Genomic DNA, 24,968 nt, shown 5'->3' on the forward strand with positions numbered 1-24,968 from the left:
GATGCTATAGAGAGAATTGAGTCTTTTTGATAGGAAATTGTAGCCTTATGCCCCCAGAGACCTTAAAAGTTTTCAAAATAACATTTTATGTATTTCTTTTGCATGTGTGTGTCAGTGTGCTTGCGCATGTGCCTATAGCATGTGTACCAGGGCATACATAGATCAGAGAACAACTTTTAGGGTCAGAGTCTCCTCCCCTGCCACCTGGATCTTAGGGACTGAAGGCTTGGTGACAAGTGACTGCCCACTTAGCCATCTTGGCAGCCTATCAGAGGTGGGCACTCTCTTGGCCCAGGGTTCTGTAAAATTGCCTTTCAGCTATACTGTCAAAGGTTTGCAGAGAAAAACCAAAGAGCAAGCACCTTGTTATGTATAAAAAAACAGGCAAGTGAGAGCCAAGATAAGTCACCTGATGACAAGGATGCAAAGACTTTGTGACTTGATAGGTAAACTTAGCATAAATAACCTAGAATCAGTTCCCTTTAGACACCATTGGCCCAGGATGTGGCCAAGTGCAAAGAGCATTAGCGAGTGCCAGGCCCTGGCTTCTAAACCTAGCACTGCATACAAGCAAATGGGATTGGCGCATAGTAGCAATTTTCCGTTTGTGGAAAGACCATCCTAGTGGGATACTTTTGGAAGACCCAGCTAGTTAAAGCGGGTTTTATGGAAAGTAGGATCCATCATCTTTTTTTTAGACAAGATGGATGGCCCTAGATTCATAGAGATCCACCTGCCTCTGCCTTCTGAGTACCAGAATTAAAGGATATGCCACCAAGCCTGGTGGATCCACCCTTTCTTTGGTATAAAGTAGTCTAAGGTGTATGAAGAAGAGTCAGAAGCCTGCAGATGCTCCTATAGCTGGGTGTGAGGTAAAAATACTAGGCTCACTTTGTTGTTGAAAGTTACAATGGCGTCTTTAGCAGGGCTGTGCTATACTGGTGAACTCAGTGTCCCATAAAAGTGAGGTGGCATCTGTGTAAAATGTTTTCTTTGTTTGCTCTCTGAAGTGTGGTCCTGAGTGTGTAACTCAGTAACTAGTAATGGTACTAAAGGAATAAATCAGTTATCTACTAACTGATTTTCTCTCTTCTGTGCTTCGAGCTCTTTGCTTAAGATAAGGCTCCCAGAAGTTAGCTGTTGACACTACGTTAAAGGTCACTGTGAATGATTGTTACCAGTGTAAAGAACAGATGTTGTCAGAAAATAAGGAAAAGGGAAAAACTGGTCAGTGACTAATAACATTATGGTATTTTGTGACGCCTTTTGTATATAGAAATAGCAACACAAATTTTCAGCAAAACAACCCAGATAGTCCTGGTTTAAAATGTGTGCCTTTGCACTGTTCCCACATGTGGTCTCCTATTTAGTCATCATTTGAAATGATACAGTGATTAGTGTCTAAGGACTTTTTACACTTCTCTTGCTGGATAAGATACAAGCTGTGGGCACTGAAATTACTGTCATTTATTTTCTGGGAGGGCAGAGGTTATGGCGAACTATAACCTCAAGCAAGAGCTGTGCTTCTGGCTATCTAATGACGTCATTTTTATGCTGCATTTGCTGATAAATGTAAAGAGAAGAGCTCCTGTGAGCTGAGACACCACAGATGTGGTGGGGGGGAGGAGAAGGCAAGGGGGACCCAGTGCAACTGTCTAACAAAGCAGGGTTTTCTTATTTTCTAAGATTTGCTTTTTATCATTTTAATTAATGTGTGTGTGTAAGTGAATGTGTGTGAGTGCCCATAACTAATGTGTGTCTGTAAGTGAATGTGTGTGAGTGCCCATAATTAATGTGTCTGTGTAAGTGAATATGTGCGAGTGCCCATAGAAGCCAGAAGAAGGCATGTGATTGTTTGGGGCTGGATTTGCAAGCAGTTGTGAGACACCTGATGTTAGTGCTGGGGACTGAACGCTGGTCTGGGTGAGCAGCACCCCCTCAGCACAGACTCTGTCCCTGAGGGTTTGGTATTTATCAAAGAATACCAGGCCTTTGTCTTGTCATGTGTGTGGGATTTTTTTGTTTGTTTTTTATTGATCGTTTGTTTGTTTTTGAGGCATGGTCTTAATGTGTAGCCCTGGCTGTTTTCCAGTTTACTGAGATCCCCCTGCTTCTGTCTCCCAAGTGCTGAGATAAAAGGTGTATACCATCACACCTAACCATATTCTGAGTACAAACATGAAACTTTGCTTTAATCCTATTAAAAGTGATGAACTAAGGAAATATTTTTAAATTATAGATTTATGTGTGAGTATTCTGCTCACTTGTATATCTGTACATGTGTGTTTGGATGGCTGTGTTCTCTGCAAGAACAAGTGCTCTTAACTGCTGAGCCATCTCTCCAGACCCAGAAAGTTTTATATTTTCTCTCTTCCTCCCTCCCCCTCCCCCCCACCCTGTGGTGTGTAACAAAAGGGAAATTCTGCTATGCTGTTCTGCCATTTCTTTAACTTGTTATTGATCCTTTGTGAATTTCACACTGTGCACCTGGTCCCACCCCTCTCATCCCTTCATACCCTCCTTCCACCCTTGCAACCTCCCCCAAAAGAAAGTAAAGAATAAAGATAAAGCAAAACAAACAAATCTCATCCTGTCAGATGTAGTATGTCACAGTGTGTTCCACAATGCAGCCTTCTGTCCAAGCCTCTTTACTTGCAAATGTTCATTGCTTAAGTCCTGGGACTGGTTCTAAGCCTCTGGCTTCTGCTACACTGTCAATACTGGATGGGGGAGAGGCCCTGACTCCTCTTGGAGATACTGTTGTCGCCCTGCATCATGGAGATCCTGCGGCTTTGGATCTGCAGGACCAGCCCCTTCATGTGCTCTAGCAGTTCATAGATGGAGTAGGTGTTGGGGTGGGCCAACTCAAAGCCCCAGATCTGGGCCTGGGTGGTAGCCAGGTTGGTTAGCCTGTCAGCTCTCCCACATCCATGCAACCAGGGCCAGCTCTACTGTGCTGCCCAGGTGAGGTTCAGGGAGTGCTGCAGCCAGTGAGAGGTGGGGCCAGCTCTCTCAGCCATTTAGGGACAGGACCAGCTCTGTGCAGGTCTTGGGCATCAACATGATCCCAGGTCACAACCCAGACCAGGGGCGTCCACATGGTATTTGGTGGTAACATGGGCCATGGACACACGCCTGCTGTTGTATGGCCACAGACCCATACATGGCCCTCATTGGCAACACTGGCTGGGACCTCACTGTGGCTGTGTGTGTCAGGGCTGGTGACTCACAACAGGTTGCTCCCCTCCCTCCACCCTCAAGTCTCCAGTTCCACTTCTCTTTCTATCCAACCTCTCCACCACATGTTTGCACATGGTAGTGGCTCCCCTGTGTGTGGGCCATTAGGTGGGCAGGCTTCTGGGTGGTGTCTGCCTGCCCATGCTACGTGACAGCAGACCACTATTCTAGTGTAAGGGAGATTCATTTGTTGTACAAATATGTATGGAGAAGGACCAGCTCTGCAGAGTGAGAAAAACAAAATGGCCAGAGTTAGTTAGGCAGTGAGATGTCTCAGCCCAGTGACCTGACTTCAATCCCTGCATCCCTCAGTGGAAAGAGAACTCCCAGAAGTTGTCTCTGACACCCACACGTGATCTATGGTACACGCTCTCCCTCCCCCACAAGAGCAATATTTTTCTAAACATTTAGAGGCCAGCATCCCTGTCTTGTCTTTGTTTTCTAACTGGGAAGAGAGGTGCTGCATCAGCAGACCCCACAGATTGGGAGATTGGGAGGTATCCATAGGGAGGGAACGCAGTAGGATGTAGTTGTGGCCCGGGAGGGCTGCTCTGCTCTGCACAGATTGCTGCGGTCAGAGTTGAAGAAGGCGTGGTGGGAGCGGGCACCATGGGGCCGTGCTTGAATCTGGCCTTTACTGCGGTAGGTGCCCTTGGAGGCGTTTAGGCCTCAGCTGACTAACTCGTTCTACTGGATGAAAAGAAAGGAGCTGCTTAATCAACTGTGTTTAGGGCAGAGTTAGGCAAAATGTAGTTCTTTTGTTTGGCATTTAGAAGTTGCTTTGTTTTTAGTCCACCAAAGAGCCATAGATGCAAGAAGTTATGGCCTGGGCTCCTCATTTAGAATAAGGAATTATGCTGGTCTAGCAAAGTGGAGCTGACAGATTGTTTCCTAAGGTCTGTCACCTCACTACCCGGGAAGATGGCTGCATCCCAGTACCCAGAATGATGTTCCTTCAACTGAGTGGAGCTTACTTAGTTCACCTGAACAGCTGTTGTTTGCCACATTTTGCACCTTTATGCATATTTTGCCATGCACGTAATTGTCATGGTTCATAGATATTACAGCTAGATAGGACTATTGCCCCTCCTTCCCCAAGCTTGGCAGCTTGCATAGTATTTTCTAGAATCATAGAAGGTAGACCACAAGAAAGAGGCTTTCAGGTCAGATCCAGCTCAAGTCACTGGAGTCCCTGTGTGTCCTGTGGTATCTTCAGCAGTTGATAATCCCTATTGCTCTGGGAGTCATCCAGACTACCCTGACTTTCTACCCAATCCTTCTAAAGGAGGTTTCTTGTATCTGGTACTAGAATTCTGTTACTCTGTGGTTCTTGGGGAGAGCATTGCCAGCCCAAGTAGCTTACCTTCCTTTAAGATAAATGCACGTGCATGCGTGTGTGAGTGTGTATACATGTATATCTGTAAATGCACTTATGCATACATCGTATATAATATTAGGTACATGTAGAATATTGTAATTCCTGGAGGCTTTATCAAGCAGCTTGAATGTTACTTGCTTCCTCTTCTGCTTTGCTGTCCTTCGCCTCCTGCAGTTGGGGGGCCTCCCTCCCAACATTATCAGTCCACATTGCATGTCAGATCACCTGGATCCAGGATTCTTTTTTTCATGGTTGCTTTGGCTGTTTGGAGTTTTCTGGTTCCATAGGAATTTTAGAATTTTTCTTCTATTTCTGTGAAAAATGTTGGGGGTGTTTTGATGGGGATTGCATTGAATCTATACATTGGTTTAGGTAGGATGGTCATTTTCATAATATTAATTTTGCTGATCCACAAACACAATGTCTTTTCATTCTCTAGTGTTTTTCTCGATCTCTTTCTTCAGAGCTGTGAGGTGTTTGTTGTGTAGGTCCTTCACCTTCCTCAGGGCTGTCCTGAGGTGGTTTGCTGTCCTAGATGCTCCTGAATATGGGAGTGTGTCTGTGATCTCATTTTCAGCGTATGGTTTTGGTGTTTACAAAAGCTATTGGGTTTTATAAGTTGCTTTTATATAACCTGCCACTTTGGGGAATTATTTCTAGAAGCTTTCTGGTAGAATTTTTGGGATTTCATATATGATATTCTCTGCAGATTGAGATGGCTTGACTTGTCCTTTTCTTACTGACCCTTTAATTCTCTCTTGCCTTATCACTCACTGCAGCTAGTCCTTGTGTCATTGCACTGAGGAGTGGGGCTGATGGGCAGCCTTGCCTAACTGTGTGTGTGTGTGTGTGTGTGTGTGTGTGTGTGTGTGTGTTTCTTGTTCATACCTGTTAAAGCTGCTTTATGTTTACGTTCTCTGTCTGTCTGTCTTACTCCTTGCTCCTTGTTTGTGTCTGTGGTAGTTTTGTTTTCAATATTATAATTGAGAAGAGAGATTTGTATAATATAGTTGATATCAGAATTAGAAAATGTACAAAAGACAATAGGGATACAGTGTTGTGGGGGCAGGAGTGTGCTGTGAAAATGTTTCCTTATACAAGTGAAAAATAGTTCTTGTATTTTCCTCATGATCATGAAATGGTTTTTGTATTGATGCTGTTTCCAAAATTAGAAAATATTGGCCAACCAAGTGTTTAATGAAAATGATTACAAAAATATGCCCAAATTATTCTGCTGTTACACATGCATGTGTATACACAGAGAGAGAAGGGGATGGAGGGAGAGAGAGGTGGGTTGACCAAGCAAGACACACAGACAGACCAACAGACACATGCACAGTTCATGTATGCATACACACGTGCAGACATACATGTTAGGCGAGCTAGTCTGCAGTGTTGGAAGGAGCTCCCTAAGGAGCTTCTTGCTCGTGGTGAAGAAGGATCCTGTTCCTGGCATCTTCCTTGACATGCTCAGTGCCCAGCTTACTCAGTAAACAGCCAAACTGGTGACTCTGGGGGCCAAGAGGAAAGCTGTTATCCACAGGAGTAGTCAGAGAAAACCAGGAAGAGCCGAGCAGGGCCATGGGAGAAGTTTGCTAAGCAGGGAAGTAAAAAGGCAGCTCTGGGTAAAAGGATAACCGGTGCCCATGTGTACCACCCAGAGGAGCCTGTGTTCAGCAAGCAGCTGTCAAGGTGTGTGAGTAACTGAGGGAGGGAAAGGGAAGACGGGGCGAGCTGAGCACACTCTCAGGTGGTCCAGTGACTTATCAGATACCTGTCCTTCAGCGGAGCCTTGAACTTAGTGGGAAGAGCTCTCATTTTCAGTGAGGATAGCCAGCAGGTGAGCCTGTGATGGGGAGAAGCACTCGTTCCCTGTCAGCCTGGGGCTGCCACTGTTCAGACTCACAGAGAGCACTGAGATTGTCCAGGGAGAGACGAGAGCAAGAAGAAATGAAACACGAGAGTCCTGGGGGGGTGGGGGTAGGTAGCTTGGTGTCGGGAGTGGTTGAGAACCACTTAAGGAAAAGAGTTTAAGGCAAAAAGAGGAAGGAGTTTGAGGAATGGAGAGCAGGAGTAGTAAAAAGTGTCTGGTGCCACGGCACTAGATGACTGGCCAAAGTCTAGCGTGATGGTGTGTTTGAGCAGTATGGATTCTAGCGCTCTCCAGTCTCTTCGGTCAGACTTCGTGTGAACTGAGCCGAGCATCCACTTCCAGTTTACTCACAGCGCCTTATATTTAGTCAGGAGATGCCCAACCATGCACCACTGCTTCAGAGCGAAGATGGGACAGTTGCTGCCTTAACACGTCGTGCACACGTGCCTGTTGTTTTGCCTATGGTGGGTGTTTGAAAACCAGCATGTGTATCTCACATTGAAATGAGTATGTAGTGTTGCTCAGGTGTCTTTCTGACAGTGTCTGAGCCCAATCTTACAGTAGCTTTTCTCTGTCTGTTTGCGTAGCTTGGCGCCCGTGTTCGCTCTCTTTGTGCCATTTCACTGCTCCATCCCAAGAGTCCAGGTGGCGCAGATCCTGGGCCCGTTGTCCATCACAAACAAGACACTGATTTATATATTGGGACTACAGGTACAGTACACATTTTATGTTCACACTTCTCTAACCAGATCTGGGTACTTTTGTCTTTCGTTTTATTTTGTTCTTTTCTCTTTTTCTCATTTGATCTCCTTAAACCATTTCCCCCCCCCTAAGTTTGGCTTCATGATCTGTATCAGAGGAAGTGTTACAGAGTAAGAACATCAGAGTGTGGAAGGTACTAGAATACATTCATAGCCTTTAGAGATCTGATAAAAGCTTTCACTGTAATTTGTATCAGTGGAAAGTATTTTCATTTAACCATGCAGTTGTATGCATAACTACATTTAAGAATCAGTTTGAAGTGGAAACGAGAATAGTGGAAATGGAAAATCAGTGTCGTTGCCAATTATTATGTACTACGCCACATACAGAGCTGTGAGAAGAAACCCGGAGTGCCAGCCCATCCAAGCTGAGTCTGTAATACCAACTCCAGAGTCCACGTAGGAGGGTTTGAGGTTCAAGACCAGACTGGGCTAGAGAATAAGCTCAGGGCATCCTAGACACCTGAGACTCTGTCTCAAAATTCTAAAAAGACAGAAAAAAAAGAAAGGACTAGGAACTGGAGAGGTAGCTCAGCGGTTAAGGATGTATGCTGTTCTTTGAGAGGATCCCCGGTCAGTTCCTAGCACGCGCGCGCACACACACTCTCTCTCTCTCTCTCTCTCTCTCTCTCTCTCTCTCTCTCTCTCTCTCTCACACCCCACCACCAGCACCACCACCACCACCACCCCCCTGCAGCCTTGGATCCCCAACCCTGTCAGGTAATTTGTAACTGCCTTTACTCCAGCTCCAGATCTAACATCCTCTTTCGACATCTGCAGGTACCTGCACTCACACATAGATAGACAGACATACCTGGGGACACATCTCAGTAGTAATGTGTTTGCCTAGCATGTCCAAGACCCCAGGTTCAACTTCGAACATGCTTCCTTTTTGGCAAAGAAGAGAAGGCAGAAGTGTATCACTCTGGTGCTTCTGTGTAGACTGCTGTGCTATGAAGGCCACTGGAGCCTTGGTCTGACTTTAAACTCAAATTCCAAGGTCATCTCCCTAACATCTAGCCTGTGCCCACTGCTACCTCGGCCCGAGGCCTGTGCTAGAAGACACATGTGCTCTCCAGCTTTCTGACAGGTTTTCTTTGAATTGAATACTGTGTGCTCTTACTCCCCCGCCCCCGCCCCCTTCTCTGGCCTGTTCTTTTCTTTTCCTCACAGCTTTGAATACTGTGTGGCATCCTGCACCACCCTGTGTAGCTTGGCTTTTTGACTCCCCCAGTTAACACTCATAATATTCTTTATCCCACTCATAGACCAGATCCAGCTTCACAGTGAAGTGTCCCCTCCTCTCTCCCTTCTCACCCTTAACATTCCCTCCAGCCTCTCCATCCTGCTGTGCATTGTCAGAGGCTCGCCTGGGGTAGGTGTCGGGCGGGTGTGTCCTCACCACTTTTGTAGGCAAGCCTCATGTGGTGTGTGTAGCCCTCACCTTTCACCCTCTTGACCATGATACCTGGGTCCCCACTCTGTCCTGCTATGAGTTTCTCTGGCAGGGAAACATGTGCCAAGTTCCAAAACCCACTTTGAGCCTCATGGTGACGTCTGAAGTTAGGTGGAAGCATCAAGGACAGAAAGGCCCTTGCTGTATTAGTTATGGGGTAGGCATTCAGGGTGACTGGCTCATAGAGTCATCAGGACCATGGGGTTTTGAGGTTGACAACTTACATCCTCTTAGCCCTATCCAAAGACAGACAGGTCAGTACACTGTCGCAGAGGTCCCAGATCAGTGTGAATCTCTGCTTTATCTCAGCACTCGCATGACCTCTGTAAGGCAGAAGGCCATTGAGCAGAAGTGGGCTTGACCTCTGTAGGGCAGAAGGCCATTGAGCAGAAGTGGGCTTGCGTCTAGTCCTCCACTTGAATGGCAGCCTGGGCTCTCCTCTTGCCAGTTCCACTTCCGTCTTCCCCACTTTGAAGTCAAATGATGGAGGTTTTTGTCCTCTCCTTTCCTCTACACACTCTGGGCGTTCTTGCATATCCTATGTGTGTTTGTGTTACATCTCTTACTGTTGGTGTGTAAGTGTGTACAGAGGCCAGAGGTAGACTCAGCGTGTTCCCTGTTTGCCTGGTACCTTTGCATCATGTGTGTTGTGGGTCTGGACGCAGTCCTCATGCTTCCACAGCAGGTGCTTCATGCACTGAGCCATCTGAGCCATCTGTGCCTGCACCTCACCTCACCCCAGTCCTCTCATACATACGTTTCTGCCTTGTTCTTTCCCCACCGTTGACACTGGAAACCAGGAGTGTTAGAGAGACACTGGATGGTGGACAGGTAAATGGCCTTAACCATTATAAGAGCCAGAATGCATGTTTGGGGCACACATGCCAGTCGTTGGGGTTGGCTTAAAGAGTAAGTGTGAGGTGCACATTTGCCCACATGGAGTACAGCTCAGAGGCACACTCAGACCCTTTTGGAATGCAAGCAGAAACTTGGTTCTAAGACAAGGAGTGTAAGAGACCAGAGAAATTATTAATTTTTTGTTTTTTTACTGATAAAATGACAGGTTGCTTTACTCGTATATGAGAGGTGGGTGGACAGCAAGCACAGACCCATAGAGCAAGACACCGTAGTCACACCTCCTGTTACTGCCCGACCCAGGGAAGCACTCAGGGTACCCTCCTCATTGGCTGATGAGAAATCCGAGTTCAGTACATGAGAAGCTTGGAGAGCAGTGCTCAGCTCAAGAATGTGGCAGCTTGTTTTGGATTCCTCCTCTCACAGAAGTGAATTATAAAGTCCCTGTCCTCATAGTTCCCACCTGTGTTGTCATGAGAATTGGGTGTTTGTAAAATGAGTTCATAATCCTAGCCCATATAAAAGACTCACAGTCCAGCGATTTTGTTTACCAGCCGTAAGCCTAGATTGGGTTTGGAGCTATTCTAACTTACATCCCCAGCTATAAAGTCCCTTGCTCCTTGCTGTTTGTCCTGGCCACATGATCATGCTCCATCTCCTCTCATGGCGGCCTTCTCCATCTCCACCTTCTTTCTTCCTCTTTTCCCTGTACCTGCAACTCCCCACTGTATCCTCAAGCCCCTCCTTTCTCTCACTACTGCCCAATCATAAGCTGTAGCCTTTTATTGACCAGTTAAATTGTAGAGCAAGGTTCACATAGCAGCATCATTTGGTGTATATGAGGATCTGCTTATATGGGGCAACCATATCTTGAGGACCAGTATTTAGCATTAAAATATAAGCAGCATCAGACCACTTCACTATAGTTCCCCTTTTGCCTAAATAAAAAGGCTCTTTCTCTTCTAATAATAAACGGCATACAGTAGGAACAGTTATGAGAACCGTTAGGTAAGGGTTGCATCCATAACGTCCAGTCTGTCTGTATTTGGCAACTTAGATGAAGTGTTCTATCATCTCTTCTATCTTGGTGAGCTCAGAGTTCTGTATCTAAGTAATTTTCTATTCTAACTTGTATTGCCATTCTAAAAACATCTTCTTAGACCTACAACATCTTAAATCCTAAACAACTCAAGCTTATAATAAGACTGAGTATTTAGTCTTCAACCAAGGTCATCAGAGACCTGACAAGGAGTAAATATTTCCTGAGTCAGCAGGAAGTGCAGACACGCAGCTTCTGAGACTGAGAATTGACAGACAGCTGGCTGCCTAGATAGCTACCCAGTATCTCTGTAAAGGTGACGCATCCATCTTCAGCCTTCTGGCCAGGATATCTGACAGACCTTCTGTGAAGCCAAAATTATTAAGGGCTTGCTTACCCTGTCTTGGCAGAGCTTGGCAGTCAACTTCCCTGCAATATTTGTCCTTTCTGGACAGCATTTTGTCTGTAGTTGAAGCATTTCCTTTGCCCAGTGGCTAGCTTGCTACAATTGAAGCCATTCCATATGGAGGTTCTTCAATATGCTTCATCTTCCAAGTTGAATGGGGCACTGCAAGGAGCTGACATATCTCGGTGTTTTTAAAAGCCTTAACTTAATAAAAACAAGCATCTTTAAATGCCATTTTTGGCGAGTCTCTGATATTTTTGAAGACCATCTCTCTATTCATAGTATATCTGGAAAAGCAAATGTTGCCAATTACCCATTGTCTGTTCAACTCAGGATGTATATTTCTGTGATGATCTGGACTAGTACCTGACGACTAGTATCTGACATGATCATGAGTTTGACTGATTGTCAACTTGTACTTCTTAACCATCCTGACAGTTTGTAATGGCAGCTATTAACCAGACTGGAGCTTTACATTGTATCTTAAGTATTATATAGAAACAACATCTCATATAGAAACTGAAAACATATGTATTATGTACATCAAAACTGTAAATTTGTATCCATATACAATAACATAAACCAATGTAACCTTTAAATATGTATCAGTATACAAAACTATATTCCAGTATAATAAAATATAACCTCAATTTTGTATCAAAATTCAAAAGATCTATACTAATGTCAGATTATGGCTATAAAATATCTTTTGGTTTAAGAGTAGATTCAATAATCTACTTCCCCCCCTTTTTTTATTATTCCTATAATATTCCTGTATTCTCCCATTTTTCTTCTCAGCTCTCTTCCCCTTATCTAAGAAAAGATAGAGAAACAGAAAGGGAAAAGGAAATCCCTGAATCTAACCTCCCTATTTTGTTTCCCCCTTGTTAAGACCATAACTGTTTGTATCCATCTCCTTAAATGATGATAAACTTCAACCTCAGTGAATGACCAAAATTTCTCCACCCTACCTCATTGGAAACAGTTAAGTCTTAAGAAAGTCGGCTGTAGCGATTATTGTCCAGTCTCTGTATGCTGAGAAAGTTGAGGTTTAAGTGAAGTCCTGACTGGATTAGCTGCGAGGCTGGATCTAAAGTTTTGAAGTTGCCCTGAAAGCAGGTCTTGAGATGAAACAGCGTTGTTCAGTCTGAGGTAGGACTGGGCAGGAAGGAGGCTGCAGCCGTACGCGGCAGCCTCTCCAGCATCCCTGAGGGAATCTTGTCAGGGTTGCTTTTCCTTTTCCTTTTTTCCTGTGAACGTGAGAGTTTTCAGAGGCAATGCATATTTCTGTATTAACATAATGTATGCAATGTTCAATGTTTAGATCAGTTAAAGATGATTTTCTGCTCCTCGTTTGAGCAAATGAAAGACATCTTTCTTACACTAGTTTGTGTTATAACCAAAATTTCTGTAGATCTCCATCCGTGGCACATGAAAGGATGGCAGGAGGAATCCTGAGGATGTTTGCAGCCAAAGATCTCTTGGCCATGCATAGCTCAAGTTGTGGCTGGAGACGTTTATATGGCCCAGGCAGTTCGGACTTGCTCCATACAAGGGACCAGCATGGGCGTTGCTTGCTTTGGACCTTTTGATGTTGTCTTGCTCTGCAGCCAAGATCTTCAGGAGGTCTCCCTCCCCTCTCATATCTGGTTCTTATCAATTTGGAAGGAACCCAACGTTTTTCTTTTCGTGTGGAAATATAAGTACGACCTCTCCACCAGTGTAACACATTTCCTGTTTTCCATTCTGAGGTTAGGACAGTTTAAAATGAACAGGCTGGTTTAGTTCAGCAGTTTTTCCCATAATCCAGTATCTCTCAGCAGCTATAGGTTTGGTTTTTTTTTTTATTAGAATTCAAAAAATTTAAAGTTAATAAAGCACTATGTAATCTATCTCTGGGAGCCTTTATTACCCCTTTTTATTTGTTAAGCGTCTCTTTTAAAGTATGATTGGATCTCTCCACAAATGTTTGCACTGTAGGATTTAACCTACAATATGTTTTACACCGTAATATGTAAAAAAGATCGCGTCATTAAATTTATATGCTGGAGCATTGCCAGTCTCAATCTGTCTAGGTATTCTCATAATGGCCATGATGTCCAGTAAATGAATAATTACAGAATCAGCCTGTTCAGAAGCTAAAGGAGTCGCCCATTGAAATCTTGCATATGTGTCTATAGTATACTGCATATATTTAGTTTACAAAACTCTGTAAAATGAAGCACATCCATTTGCCAAATTTCATTCCTTTGGGTACCCTTTGGGTTTCTTCCTGCAGGCGGTGGAATTTAGTTTTACAGGGAACAAGTAGGACATGCCTTTACAATCTCCTTGGCTTCTTGCCAAATGATAGAGACTTGTTTCTTTAAAGTTTTGCTCTTAACATGGTGTTTTTGAATGAAATTCTGAGACCTCTAGTATATTTCCTATCAATAGCTGATCAATATCTTATGCCAGAGGGTCTGGCATACCTGTATGAGATCTGATGTGTGTTATATACAATGGATGGTTTCTATTTCTGATCACGTGTTATAATTAAATAATGAAGTCAATTCAGAATCATCCTGAATAAGTTCAGCAGTTTCTATACTTAAGACAACTCTTTTTGCATATTGAGAGTCATGACTATATTAAGAGAGTCTTGAAAATCTGATAATACCGTAAGGATTGCATTGAACCCTGATTTTTTAACTGATTTGTAAGGACTCTCAACCACCTTTATACTCTGTCTTTCCTGGTTTATTTGCATCAGCATAAAATGTAGGGGCTCTAGATATTGGCTTTCCCTTTATTATAGGAGGGAGAATCCAATTAGTTCTTTTTATGAACTCAAGTCGCTTGCTTTGAGGGTATCTGCTGTTAATCTCTCTCAAGAGATCACTGCATGCCCTTCCAGTGTTCACCTTGTGCCCACGACGAGGCAGTCTCTGCCTTAGTAACAGGCACCACAGTCTCAGCTGGACCCATTCCACCTCACTGACAAAGTCTCATTTTTTTCTCTTTGGTATCAATTAAAAAACTTGTATAAGTTTTTAATTTCTTACTCTGCTTATGTGCTAAAAATATCCATTCTAAGATAGAGTGTTTCCTCTGCATAAGAATTCATGTAGGGAAGATGAGTAAGATGCAGGGCAACTTTGGATCAATACGGTAGGGACGTGTATCCTGTAATTCCTTTTCTAGCAGAGCTAATTCCTTTTTAGCCACATCTGATAACTTCCCCAGGGTGTTTGAGTCTTCCTTTCTTGTAGGGTTTGAGATAAACTGCTTAGCTCTAGAGTAGCGGAAGCAGTGCTTGCCGCAGCTGGTTAATACCTCCTGTTAGTTTCCAGAAGCCATTAGGCCTCCTTGATTGGTCTCTCCTGATTTGTACCTTTTGTGGCCTAACCTTTTGTAGACTTATTTTATATCATTGATAACTAATAGAATCTTCACTTTGTATTGTCTCAGGGGTAATTTGTAATCCCCCAAAAGACAAGGTTTTCTTTATTTCATCAGTCTTTCCAAGGTATCTGTATCTAAGTCAGCCAATAAGATATCTTCTGTATAATGGTAAATTACTGATTGAGAAAATTGTTACAGATTACCTACAATGGCTGTTGTACAAAATATTGGCACAAGGTAGGACAGTTTCACATTCCCTGTGGTAGGACCTTTCAATGCTATTTCTTTATTGGATAACTTATAGTAACAGAGAAAGCAACCTTTCCCTGTCATGTTCATGTAGAGGAATTATGAAAAAGCAATCTTTTAGATTAATCCCTATGATAGGCCATTCCTTAGGCAACAAGGAAGGCACGGGGGTTCCAGGCTCACTCACTGTAGAGAGCCCATTGGCTGAATAGTCTTGTTAATTGTTCTCCTCCACTTGCCAGCTTTCTTTTTAATGACAAATACCGAAGATTTCCAAGGGTTGGTGGACCCTCTGCTGGACGAGCTGCTCTAGTGCCTGCAGCTTTTCTTTTGTCGTAGACTAATGTTCAGTCCACGGGTGGTCAGCCGGCCACCTCAGTGGTAAGGCTATTGGTGTTTTATCAGCTTTGGCTCCCGAGTGTAAGGGTGAAGTGTCAGCCTCTGCTCTATGTGTATGGGCAGTCTGTAATTCTCTTCAATAACATTTTTAATTAATTAATTTTTTATTAGGAGCATCACCTGTTTTGTGGCTTGCCTCTAAAGTTGGAGTGAAGTTAGTGTGTATTTTCCATTGTTGTAACCGATCTCTTCCTCAGGTTTGTAGCTATATCAGCAAGCATAGCCTTGATTTTCCTACCTGACCTTCGGGCCCTGTGTATTCCAACCATTTTATCTCAGATAAAGTCCCAACTCCTTGAAATTGGATATCTACCTGTTGAGGTGGCCAATCTGGAGGCTGAGATTTTGGAGAGATAATGATGCCTGCTCCAGTGTCAACCATTCCTTCCATTTCAATATTAGCACCAAATGTAAAATGAATTTGTAGTTCTGGCTACCTGTATAAAAGACACATAATCCAGGTATTTTATGTATGAGCTGTAAGCCTAGACTGGGCAAGCTTAGAGCTCTCCCAGCTCATTCCCCAGCTGTGAAGTCCCTGTTTCTCCTGGCCGCATGCTCATGGTCCATCCTCTTTTCTCTACCTGCAACTCCCACCGTATCCTCAAGCCCCCCATCTGCAACTCCCACCATATCCTCAAGCCCCCCCCCATCTGCAGCTCCCACTGTATCCTCCAGTCCCCCCCCATCTGCAACTCCCACTGTATCCTCCAGTCCCCCCTACCTGCAACTCCCACTGTATCCTCCAGTCCCCCCTACCTGCAACTCCCACTGTATCCTCCAGTTCCCCCTACCTGCAACTCCCACTGTATCCTCAAGTCCCCCCTTTCTCGCTCCACAGCCCAATCACAAGCTCTAGCCTATTATCGACCAGTTAAATTGGAGAGCAAGCTTTACATAGCAGCATCACTTGGTGTATGTGAGGATCTGCTTGCCAGGGGCTACCACATCTTGACGGCCAGTACTTAGCATTAGAATGCAAGAAGCATCAGACCAACCCAGTTCAGGTGTGCACTGACCTAGCCCCATGCCAGACTAAGGAAGGCTAAGTAACAGCAGCATCCACAGCTTCTTCCCTTTGAGCCAACACTGGGGCAAAGTCTACAGCTTCCTTCCCTCTGTGTCTGTCTGTGTTTTGTGTTTCTGGGTTATATGTACAGAGCCCTGAGGTTTCTGTCTAGCACATTGTTAATCTGAGCTTTGCTATTTCAGTCCCCTGTTTATTCCCTCCATGATCCTGAGCTGCCAACCTAGCCTGCCAAAGCTAACCATGAAGCCACAGGATGTTTCATTCATATAGGGAGACTTGGAGTTGCCTTGTGATTTTGTTTTGTTTTGTTTTAGAACCCTGAGCACACACCTCTCAGATAAAAATTTGGAAATCAAAAAAAGAAATTATAGAAGTTAGGTTCAGTTCTTCCTTCTTGCCCCATGCTCCCAGAAATAAGACTCAGACCTTAAAATACATTTACAAATACCTTAGCCATATAGCCAGGCTCTCCTCCTACTAGATCACAACTAAAATAATCCATTTATTTTAACCTGTATTCTGCCATGGAGCTGAGTACCTGTGCTCATGTACCATGTGTCTTATCTCCTCAGACCTTCCCCAGGTCGATCTTTCCATGTTTGACTCTATCCCAGAATCCTTTCTGCTTCCTGGATGCCCCTCCTTCTATTTCCTGCCTAACCCATAGGCCATAGGCTTTTTAATTGACAGGTGATGTATCCATACAATGCACAAGATATTCTCTCTACAAGAAATTTCAAGAGGTCTAATTCTAATGCCCCTCATATCAGTTAAAACTTTGTTCCTAGTAGCATGCTCTTTTTCCCCCAAATTTTAACAACTTTATTTTAATTTTTTAACAAAATGTAATAAATAAAACAAAACCACCACAACGAAGTTGAACAAAGCAAGCCAACAGTGGGAAAAGAACCCCAAGAGAAGTCACAAGAATTAGACTCCTATTCATTCACATATTCAGAGTCCCATAAAAGTACTAAACTGACAGCCATGATATAGACACAGAGGACCTGGTGCTACCAGCTTACTCTTATCCTGGGTGAACTAGAATGAGGGCTCTCATCCCTGAAGAAGGGTCCTGTAGGGTGTGGACTTAGATGCTGGCAAGTTCTCTGATGAGAACGTTACATGAAGAGATACTGCGGGTCATCACCAAGCACCCAGTGTGGGCAGTGACTGTTCTGCATTGGTGGTGGATTTATTTGTGCTCGTTTCTGTAAGTCAGCTAAGGCTCGTGAACAAGAATGAGCAGCGCCAGCTTCAACATGTGTGTCATCAGCTACAGAAAGCCTGGGTCGTCAGTGAAAAGATTTCCATGTTATCTCCTTCTTAATAAACAGAATTGCTGTGCCTTTACTTTTACACTGCTTCCCTGAATTACATGCATGGTTAATCCCTGAATTACATGCATGGTTAATATGTAACTGAGGGGCACATGGAAGTGTGAAGTGAGTGCTACGGCTGCTGGTGGACTTCATTTCAGTTGCCTTTTGTTTTCTTTTGTAGCTTTTCACCTCTGGGTCCTACATCTGGATTGTAGCCATGAGTGGACTTGTAAGTGTCATTTTTTTTAAACCTCTTTCCCCTGATCCCCACCCCTCCTCTTTTTTTTGAAAGGAAGAAAAATAGAAAATAGAAAAAAAGTGTCATGCTTATAGATTGTGAGTAATGCACACCTGTCTTCCTCCTTCCTTTACCCGGGTCAGACTAGCTCCATACTCATTCCCTCATGACTCAAATAGCACAGCTACACAGAAAATCAAAGTCAAGACAAAGGAGGCCGGTTTGTCTCAGTTTCCAAAGTTACTTTGATGAAGGTTTTAGATGAGGTTTTTGTCAGTGCTGGTTTTAAAGGGCATTCGTAGTCTAATTCATAGCAAGAAGGAAATGACAGAGAATGAAGAAGTTGGACCTGCTTGCTGGAGAGCAGCTCTGCTGCTGGACTTGTGTAAGGGAAAGATGAGGTGACTCGCAGGTCAGGTGTGTGTGTAGCCAGAGAGGGAGGAAGGGAGCATGCTGCAGCGCCTGTGGAGGGGATTCCCTTCTCTCTCCCATGTCCACAACGATTCATTACACTTCAGAGGAGACATTTAGAACAAAATTTAGGAGCATGTGGCCAAGTCGGATGCTTTGTGACTTGAATGTAAACCATAAATATATGAAAATCTAGAAAGAAAATAGTTTTAATCTCTTTCTTGAAAAAAGTCTAAGAAAAGTACAGAATAGATTTATAGGACTATGCACAACATCAGAGGGGACTTAGATGTAATTATGCCACACTGCAGAGCCTGGCACCAGTCACTTTTGTTTGCTGAAGGAGTGATTAGGACTCTGAGCCACCTTGAGTTGTCCTGAACCCTCTCAAGGCTGTCTTTAAACCTGGTGTTAAAGACATTTCAGATAGAATGCTGTCATTCATTGCCCTCAACTGATGTGCTCCCAGCTCACTTGCTCCAGATTTCGATTCTGTGAATCAAAAAGCAAAGACTGTCTCCTCCTTATTCCATTGTTTATTGGAGCCCCATTCATAGTGAGGCTCAGAACTCTGAGACAACTGGCCTTCCTCCCCTCTTCTGATTGTCTCTCTTCCCTCTCCCCTCTCTTCTCCTTCTCTCTCCCCTCCCCTCTCCTCTGTCTCTATCTCTCCTCTCTGTTCCCCTCCTCTCTCTCCTCTCCTCCCCCTCCACTCTTCCCTCTCCTCTCTTCCTTCTCCTTTCTTCCCCTGCCTGCCCTCTTCTCCCCTCCCCTGCCTTCCTCTCCCCTCCCTTCATGCTTGAGACTGGGTTTTATTCTGACCCCTGATTCTCCTGGAGCTTACAGCTGCCCCAGGCTGCATCTGATGTTCTTGAGACCTGTGGCACTTTCCAGTCATTCTGGACCAGTTTGCCTCCAGGCCACAAGCCTTTCTCTAGTGTGGCTCATCCCCACTGACAGCTTGTCATCGAGCTCTGCACTAAGGCAGGGCCATTCAAGGCCTACTCCACCTAAAGCATGTGGGAACATGAGGACCACCTTTTGTCTGTTCTTTTTAATCAAGCAAGGTTCTTTTTCTTTAATAACATATTGTGATGCATTTATGTAAAATGTCCCATTTACATTCACTATTCTGTTGTTAGCCTTTTGGTGGTAAATTAAATTCTTGCTGTCACCTCAGAGTTTCACTGTGTGACAACCTAGGCTCTAGAGCTGGAGGTATGTCTCTCAACTGTTGGGCCTTCTGTTTCTTTCTAGTCCAAATTTTATCAGAAGGTACCAAAGAATTTCTAACATAAAAATACCCACACTGGAATAAAAAGACCCACACCGTGTTTGGAATAGAATTTCAAAATAACTGGGCATTTTAAGGAATCCACTGTCATTAATCATTCATGAACCAATTGAATTTTCTTTTACAGTAATTATCTCAAAACAATTATATATATATGTATATATATAATACATACATATATATGTATATCTGACAAATCTTCATATTAACCTTCTTTTTATTTTTCCAGCTTACAGTTAATACCTTGTTTATTTCCAATGACTGACCATGAGCTAACTATGTATGGTAGAGCTCATTTGTGGCAAACCCCCTTGCACCCGTTAGGTAATTAAAATAGAATGATTAGTAGCGATGCTGATTGAAGCTAGTTTTCTCCATGCTATGCTGTACATGCTGGTGCTTGCTTCCAACTTCCTGTGTTCTTTTTGACTTTATCAAGAGATCCCACACTCTATGATATATGTCGCACATCACATGGTGTAAAGATAAGGATGATTATACAGTGGTGTTTAATTTATAAGCAAAACATGATGATGTACACCTACAATCCCAGCACTCAAGAGGTAAAGGCAGGAAGATAGTGAGTTCAAAGCAAGTCTAGGCTACAGAGTAAGGTCCTGTCTCCAACAAACAAAACAAGGCAAAAGCCCGTGTGAACGTCTGGCTTGTCAGCCACTAACTGTGAGGTGTCCATGTCAGAGTCACAGATGCTTCTTGCTCAACGTGACTTCCCTTTTCCTTACAGATCAGCTAACTTCCCTTTTCTTTTTCCCTTTGGTTCTAATGCTAAATAAATAACTTCAAAAGTCAAAATTCAGGCTACCAGGAAGAAATGTGTACATAGTGTTCATTGTTGTGAATTTAGGTTACAAAACATAAATTACATTGTTACATTGTGGGTAAGGTCACCACAAGGGTGTGGTGAGTAAAGGTGCTTGCTGCTAAACCGGATGATCTGAGGACCCACATTGTGGAAAGGAAAGGGAGAACAAATTCTTACAGGTTGGTCAGATACACACACACACATACACACACACACACACACACACACACGTATTAAAAGTTATTAACTGTATTGTATATATATTTTCAAAGTTTTACCGTTTAGGAAATAATTTTATTTAACTCTGACAGGTGAGCAGGGCTAGGGATGTAGCTCAGTGACAGAGTGCTTGCCTGTTATGCATAAGGTCCTGGCTTTGGTCCTGCCTTTGTCCTAGCGGGACAAATGTATATAGATCAGCAATTCTTCTCAGTCTGTGGGTCACAACCCTGTTGGGGGTCACAGAACATATATTACAGTAGCAATGAAATGGTTTTATGGTTGGGGGTCACCACAACATGAAGGACTATATTGAAGGGTTGCAGCGTTAGGAAGGTTGAGAACTGCTGATGTAAAACGTAAGTTAATTGTTATTTGTGGTCTTAGAAACCAGAAGCTACTTATGCTCTCCTGGAAAGCTGCTAACTTTGGTTTGAGTTTAGATTATTATATGATCTCTGTCTAACAGTTTTTATCTCTTTTGTTCATTCTTGCATGAGTATCCATATTTCTGAATACGTAGTCCTAGAATATCCAGTGATTAAAAGGACAGGCTAATACCAGGATGCTGTCTTACCACCTAAATGCTGCCCTGTCTTGGGCTGGTCATGGAGATGAATGTGGTGCTTAAAATTGTTACGTGTGTACACATTTGTGTGTTTTTAATGTGTTTACGCTTGCTTGTGGGGGTGCGCATGTGTGTGGAGGCCCAGGCTTTTACTGGATGTCTTTTTAGAGAGCTCTCTTTGCAGATGGACACAGGGTCTCCCTCTCTTTCTCAGTTGCATCTAGGTCTTGCCAGTTTGGCCACTTTGGCCAGCTGGCTTGCTCTGTGGATCGTTGCCACCTTTGTGTGTTGGTGTCACAGGCAGGCCTCTGTGCTGACTTAGTGTTTGTTTGGTGGCTGCTGGGTATCCAAACTGCAGTCCTCATACTTGCTAGCGGTCACATTGGCTGCCCTTTGAGCCATGGCTCCATGTCCACGTGCTTGGACATGTTAGCGAACTACTCTGGCTTCTGAATCACTTTGGTGGAAGACTGAAGAATTGAGGCCATTGTGTATATTCATAATTCTCCCATTCTCATTACACATTAATATTTTATTCTCCTAAAGCAAATGTTGCTTACACTTCGGACTTGAAGTTCTTCTTGTGGTTCTGCTGAGAGCTTTGTGGCCATCTCTGTCCTGCTCTTCTGCATTTCTTGCAGTTTAATGAATCACAGTAATGAGTCATCCGCCACACTAGGATGAACCGTGGCTCCCAAAAGCCGGCTCCAACTCAGTCACAGTTAACATCTTTATCATTAGCTCTTTCCAAGCTATTCAAGAGCAAGTTACCTGGTGCCTCTGCTCTCAGTGTGCGCGAGTGTGTGCAGCTGTGCCCCAGTGTGCTCCTCACTGTGCCTGTTCTCTGCCTTTGTCACTTGCTGTCTACAACACAGCAGACTTCATCTTACGACCAAACAGTCTTAGTGTGAAAAAGAATCTGTCTTACCACTGTAGGGTAGAAATGTACATGGAAGCCAGATTATATTGGACCTTGAATGTGGTTTCAGTTTGGGTTGTTTTCTGTGGACAGTTAGGCTCTTCAAAGTTTTCAGTCAGACACTTCAGATGGCACAAGATTGTAGCTCTTAGCAGGGGCGCTGCACTGGAGAAGAGGGGCCACCTCTCAGTCAGATACTTCAGATGGCACAAGATTGTAGCTCTTAGCAGGGGCGCTGCACTGGAGAAGAGGGGCCACCTCTCAGTCAGATACTTCAGACGGCACAAGATGGTAGCTCTTAGCAGGGGCGCTGCACTGGAGAAGAGGGGCCGCCTCTCAGTCAGACACTTCAGACGGCACAAGATGGTAGCTCTTAGCAGGGGCGCTGCACTGGAGAAGAGGGGCCGCCTCAGGGGCATTGGACTGGAGAAGAGGGGCCGCCTCAGGGGCGCTGCACTGGAGAAGAGGGGCCGCCTCAAAGGAGTCAGCCTCTGGTTTGCCTCCGCCTCCTCTTCACACCATTACCTTTGATGACCAAAAACAATCGTCGTTTGAACATTGTCTTAAAACCATAGACTGGAAGTGCGAGTGAATTCTGGGACTCTGACCCATGTCCTGGGTGGTGAGAGCGCTGTGTGGGTCTCCTGTGTGCCTTCCTCTGTCTTTGAACGTCCCCTTTTCCCTGTGCATTCTTTTCCACAGATATCGTCTGTAGACTGACCAAGCAGGTGCAGGGTGTCAGGGAAAATAACTCACGTGTTGCTCAAGGCTTTCAGTTAAACTTTGGGAATTTAGAAGTTAGACTCCCATATTTAGCAATTCATTGGAAACAAGTGAGAGGCTCCAAGAGGAATCAAGGCTGACTAAAGCTGTGAGGTTGCTTAGCCTTCAGAAGCCCACATGGGAAAGCAGGACCGCCAGGCTCTGAGGGGCTTGCTGCATCCTGACCCCAGCTGACCCCAGGTGCCTGAGCCTCCTAAGAGAAGCCACTCGGTCTGTTGGGCAGTGGCAGCAGGTTCAGCTTACATGGGGCGGCGGCTCACTCAGGGCGGGGGGCGAGCGTGTGCTCTCATCTTCTTACAGACTTCTGGTTCTCTGTTTGGTTTTGTTTTCTTGTTGTTGAGACGGGATCTCACTATGTTTCCCAGACTGGCCTGAAACTGCCCTCCATGTGTCTGCTGTCATCGACCAGTGCAGAGTCTGTCTGCTGGAGCTGGGATCTGAGAACCTGAAAGAAAGCAACATGGCTGTGTGTGTCATGAAAGCAGTGATCTTTTCTAACTTAGTCACATGACAGATAACTCCGAGGATCCCTGGTCCACAAACACATTCCTTGGGGTGATCAACTAACCTCACATTGACTTCACCATCTCACTGGCTCTCATTGGCTTCATAGCGTGCAGGGACTGGGAGGTTCCACAGGACAGAAGTTTTCTGTGTTCCACCCTACCACGTTCCAGCATCTAGAACACACCTGGTCCATAAGAGTAGTCAGGATATATTTTGGGTGAAGGAATGAGTTCTCGGTGGGTCTGCTGTCTCAGAGCTTTTTTGCTGCAGCCCAGATTCGGGGACTTGTGTGTTCCTAGACTTGTTGTGTCATGTAGATGCACTCCTGTTCTGAGAAAGCAGCCTCTGTGTCTCTCGTCCTTGTTGTCAGTCAGGATCCTGAATGTAGGACTGTGATCCACAGGGACCCTGGGACTGCTGCACTCCTGGTGGGTCTCCTGGGGTCTCTGTTGGCTGCTGAAAGGGCCCAGCACCTGGGTCAAGACCAGAGGGCAGGTGAGGTTACTCTAACCAGGAGTGACCAGAGGGCAGGTGAGTTTAATTCACACCAGGAGTGATGTTTCCCAGCCAGTAAATTAAATTCTTTATTTGCCCTTGAGCCTTACTTTTTGACTCCCTTCCTAAAAGGGTTAATGGTATGAAAAATCCATTAAGTGTACAGTTGATATTTATGTTTTTAGTGGCCTTAAAGGAAGCAATTTCCTGTTCTATGTCCTCAGGGCTTATGAGAAGATGCCTTCCACTGTTGCCGTATCAGGGCTCCCATCTATAATATAGAGCCGTACGGTTCACAGCCTAGGTATTCCACAGATGTGGGCCCAAGTCGTCTCTCGCCATTTGGTCGCATGACCTGTTTCCTAAACAGAGCTCCTGACCTCCTAGCTCAGTGCTCCATCCTAGATCTGTCTGCCCCTGACGTGTCCCCTTCTGCTTTATCTAGTCATCAGCTGTCTAAGCAGTGGTCTGTGCTGCTGGCACTCACTTGGATGTTTGGACTTCCTGCTCAGGAGACCTCATTAACCCTGGCTTAGTTCCCCTGGCTTGGAGCAATGCAGATCCTAGCATATGGCCTTAATTCTATGATTATGTTTGTGCATGTTTGGGTGTACACATGCGTGAGCACAGTTACCCACTGAGGCCTGATGAGGGTGTCAACCCTTGGAACAGGATTGCCAGGTCTGAGCAGCCCGGTATGAGTGCTGGGAGGTGAACTTAGGTCCTTTGGAAGACAACTCTTACCCCGAGCCACCTTTATTCTGTCTTTCTCCTCCTCCCCTTCCGTACTTCTCTCTCTCCCTCCACCTCCTGTCTTTGCTGGAGACGACATACTGGGCTTCATGAATGTCAGCTGGTTCTCTAGAACCTAACTATTTTTCCCAGCTCATACTCTAATTAAAAAATTTTTTTTTCCAACAAAACATGGCTTTCAAGAAAAACTGTCCCAGGCTGAAGATGTAACTCGGTTGACAGAGTGTGTCTCTAGCATGCATGAAGCACATAGAAACTGGGTTTGGCAGTGCACATCTATAGTGCCTGCACTTAGGAGACAGAGACAGGAGGATCAGAACTCCGAGGTCATCCTATAATGAGTTCAAAGCCAACTTGGCCCAGTGACCCTGCCTCCAAAAGCCAGTGGTGTTAATGCAGCCCAAGTGATGCTACGGGGATTTGGGTAACTGCCCACACGCCCATCGTCTGTGGGACGGCTTTGCTAGCTCACCACTGGGTTGATCAGACAAGGATATTGTCTTAAAGCATTAGTGACCAGCTTCATTTCCCCAAAAAATGTAAACCTCAAATAGTCCAGAGGACTCTGA

The 24,968-nt window shown here is 44.6% G+C and overlaps 1 protein-coding gene across 13 annotated transcripts in view; it reads left to right on the plus strand.

Annotated features, from left to right (window-relative positions):
• Ubac2 (UBA domain containing 2) overlaps window positions 1–24,968 on the plus strand; it is a 146,458-nt gene that overhangs the window by 90,097 nt on the left and 31,393 nt on the right. For 4 of the 13 annotated variants that reach the window (NM_001034937.2, XM_087586286.1, XM_087586289.1 and 1 more), the window contains 2 exon segments: window positions 7,076–7,199; window positions 17,571–17,618. In NM_001034937.2, coding sequence (NP_001030109.2) covers window positions 7,076–7,199; window positions 17,571–17,618 — 172 coding nt within the window. 13 annotated transcript variants of the gene reach the window in all.

The sequence above is a fragment of the Rattus norvegicus genome, chromosome 15, assembly GCF_021556685.1.
Source record: "Rattus norvegicus strain SHRSP/BbbUtx chromosome 15, alternate assembly SHRSP_T2T, whole genome shotgun sequence".
NCBI lineage: Eukaryota > Metazoa > Chordata > Mammalia > Rodentia > Muridae > Rattus > Rattus norvegicus.